Below are 1,581 nucleotides of genomic sequence, written 5' to 3'. Positions count from 1 at the left end.
GCCTGCTGGCCGAGAAGGGGCTGCAGCTCTTCGAGCCCAAGGGCTCGCGGCGCAAGGAGCTGAGCTTTGCCCGCATGAAGGCCGTAGAGTGCGTGGAGTGGAAGGAGCGGCACATTTACTTCACGGTGGTGATGGACGACAGCCTCGAGATCGATTTCCGCTGCGCCCAGGAGGACCCGGGCTGGAACGCCGAGATCACCATGGGGCTGGTGCGCTTCAAGAACCAGCAGGCGATGCAGGAGGTGCGCGCCCGGCACAGCTGCCGAGCAGGTACCGCAGCCACCGCGGCCCAGGGAGCTGGCCCCAGCCCAGCATGAGGTCCCTGGCCGCAGGTTCCCATCCCTGAGCGGTTTGGGGAATCACAGAGGGGGTCCCGTGGAGCGGGGTGGGTCTGCAGGCTGATGTTCCCATGTCCCCCTGCACTGGCTGGGATGCCCCGGAGGGTTTGGCCTATCTGTATCCCTGGACAGGGACTTTCTAATATCCTCCCTCTGTCTGGACTGGCCTGAGGGATGCAGGGCCCTTTGCTATCCTGCACGTGGGATGGGGTGGGGATGGTGTCTGGCCGCACTCCCCAGTCCCCTCAGGATGCCCCATGGCCCAGCGCTGGCCCAGTGGGTGACAGGAGCCTTCTCTCTGCAGTGGCGCAGCTGGACACAGCCCCAGTGGGGCAGCCCCGGGAATCGCAGCTTCCCAGGAGCCGGATGGAGATGGCCCTCGGCTCGGCAGGCGCTGGGGAGAACGGGATCCCTGCGGGCAAGTGAGGTCACCACTGTGCAGCCCGGGAACGAGGACAGTGGCCCGGGGAGGCCGGTGCTGGCGCTGGCTCCCCCCTTGCCGGGGCAGGACAGAGGCACCGCAAGAGCTGGGCTGGCACAGCCACCTCCCCTTGGCACAGCGGGGCACAGGACACAGGCAGGGCCACCACCTGGCACTTCAGACAAGGCAGGAGGTGACATCCCTGCCTGGGGCCCCACCACCCTTCATTCAGCTGTGTGCAGGACCTTGGTGTACTGCTGGGGACCCCAGGCCTCTCCTGCAGGACGGGATGGATGAGGCTGTGCCTGAAGGATCCGTGACACAGGGAGCTCTGCCTGTGTGACAGTGGCACTGGGACAGACGGATGTGGCTGGGTCCCAGTTTTAAAAAGGGGCTGGAAAGCTGCTGCTGCAGCAGGGACCCCTCAGCAGGGCACTGAAACGATGGTGTGGTGACACAGCCGTGCTGCTGGACATTGTCTCACTCATTGTCTGGGATGTCCTTGGGCTGTGGGGGAATGCTGGGGACCCCAATTCCCTGTACCAAAACTGTCCCTTAAGAAGACTTTCAGCTTCTTACCCTGGTGTTGCTTTCATTTGTGGGACCCACAGGGCATGGGAGAGCACAAATTCTACACAGGGCTTTGCAGTCATGACCCCTAAACCAGCATCCCCCAGTCGGGCTCCAAAGCCCCCCAGTAGCACCCCGAGGCTCCCCGATCCCCAGTCCCGCTGCGCCCGTGTCCCCAGAGATTCCCACGGTGGTTTGTGCGCCGGTGACGCGGGAGCAGCGCTGTGGCTCCGCAGCAGGGAGGGATGGCCC

General features: G+C 64.6%; 1 protein-coding gene across 1 annotated transcript; it reads left to right on the top strand.

Moving 5' to 3' along the window:
* Window positions 1–6: 6 nt before the first annotated feature.
* On the top strand, window positions 7–1,313 carry PHLDA3 (pleckstrin homology like domain family A member 3). Its single transcript, XM_005426824.2, has 2 exons — window positions 7–270; window positions 643–1,313. Exons 1-2 carry the CDS (start codon window positions 75–77, stop codon window positions 762–764), a joined length of 318 nt encoding a protein of 105 aa, XP_005426881.2. The 5' UTR covers window positions 7–74; the 3' UTR covers window positions 765–1,313.
* The last annotated feature ends 268 nt before the right edge of the window (window positions 1,314–1,581 follow it).

The sequence above is a fragment of the Geospiza fortis genome, unplaced genomic scaffold, assembly GCF_000277835.1.
Source record: "Geospiza fortis unplaced genomic scaffold, GeoFor_1.0 scaffold26, whole genome shotgun sequence".
In the NCBI taxonomy this organism is placed as follows: Eukaryota; Metazoa; Chordata; class Aves; order Passeriformes; family Thraupidae; genus Geospiza; species Geospiza fortis.
Note: the sequence above shows the minus strand (reverse complement) of the source record. Positions and strands in the feature narration are given on the sequence as shown.

Bases quoted from the DNA above. Each gene is read 5' to 3' on its own strand.
- PHLDA3 (XM_005426824.2), top strand. From the start codon at position 75: ATGAAGGCCGTAGAGTGCGTGGAGTGGAAGGAGCGGCACATTTACTTC. The intron at 271-642 runs GTACCGCAGCCA...TTCTCTCTGCAG, and splicing joins CCGGCACAGCTGCCGAGCAG to TGGCGCAGCTGGACACAGCC.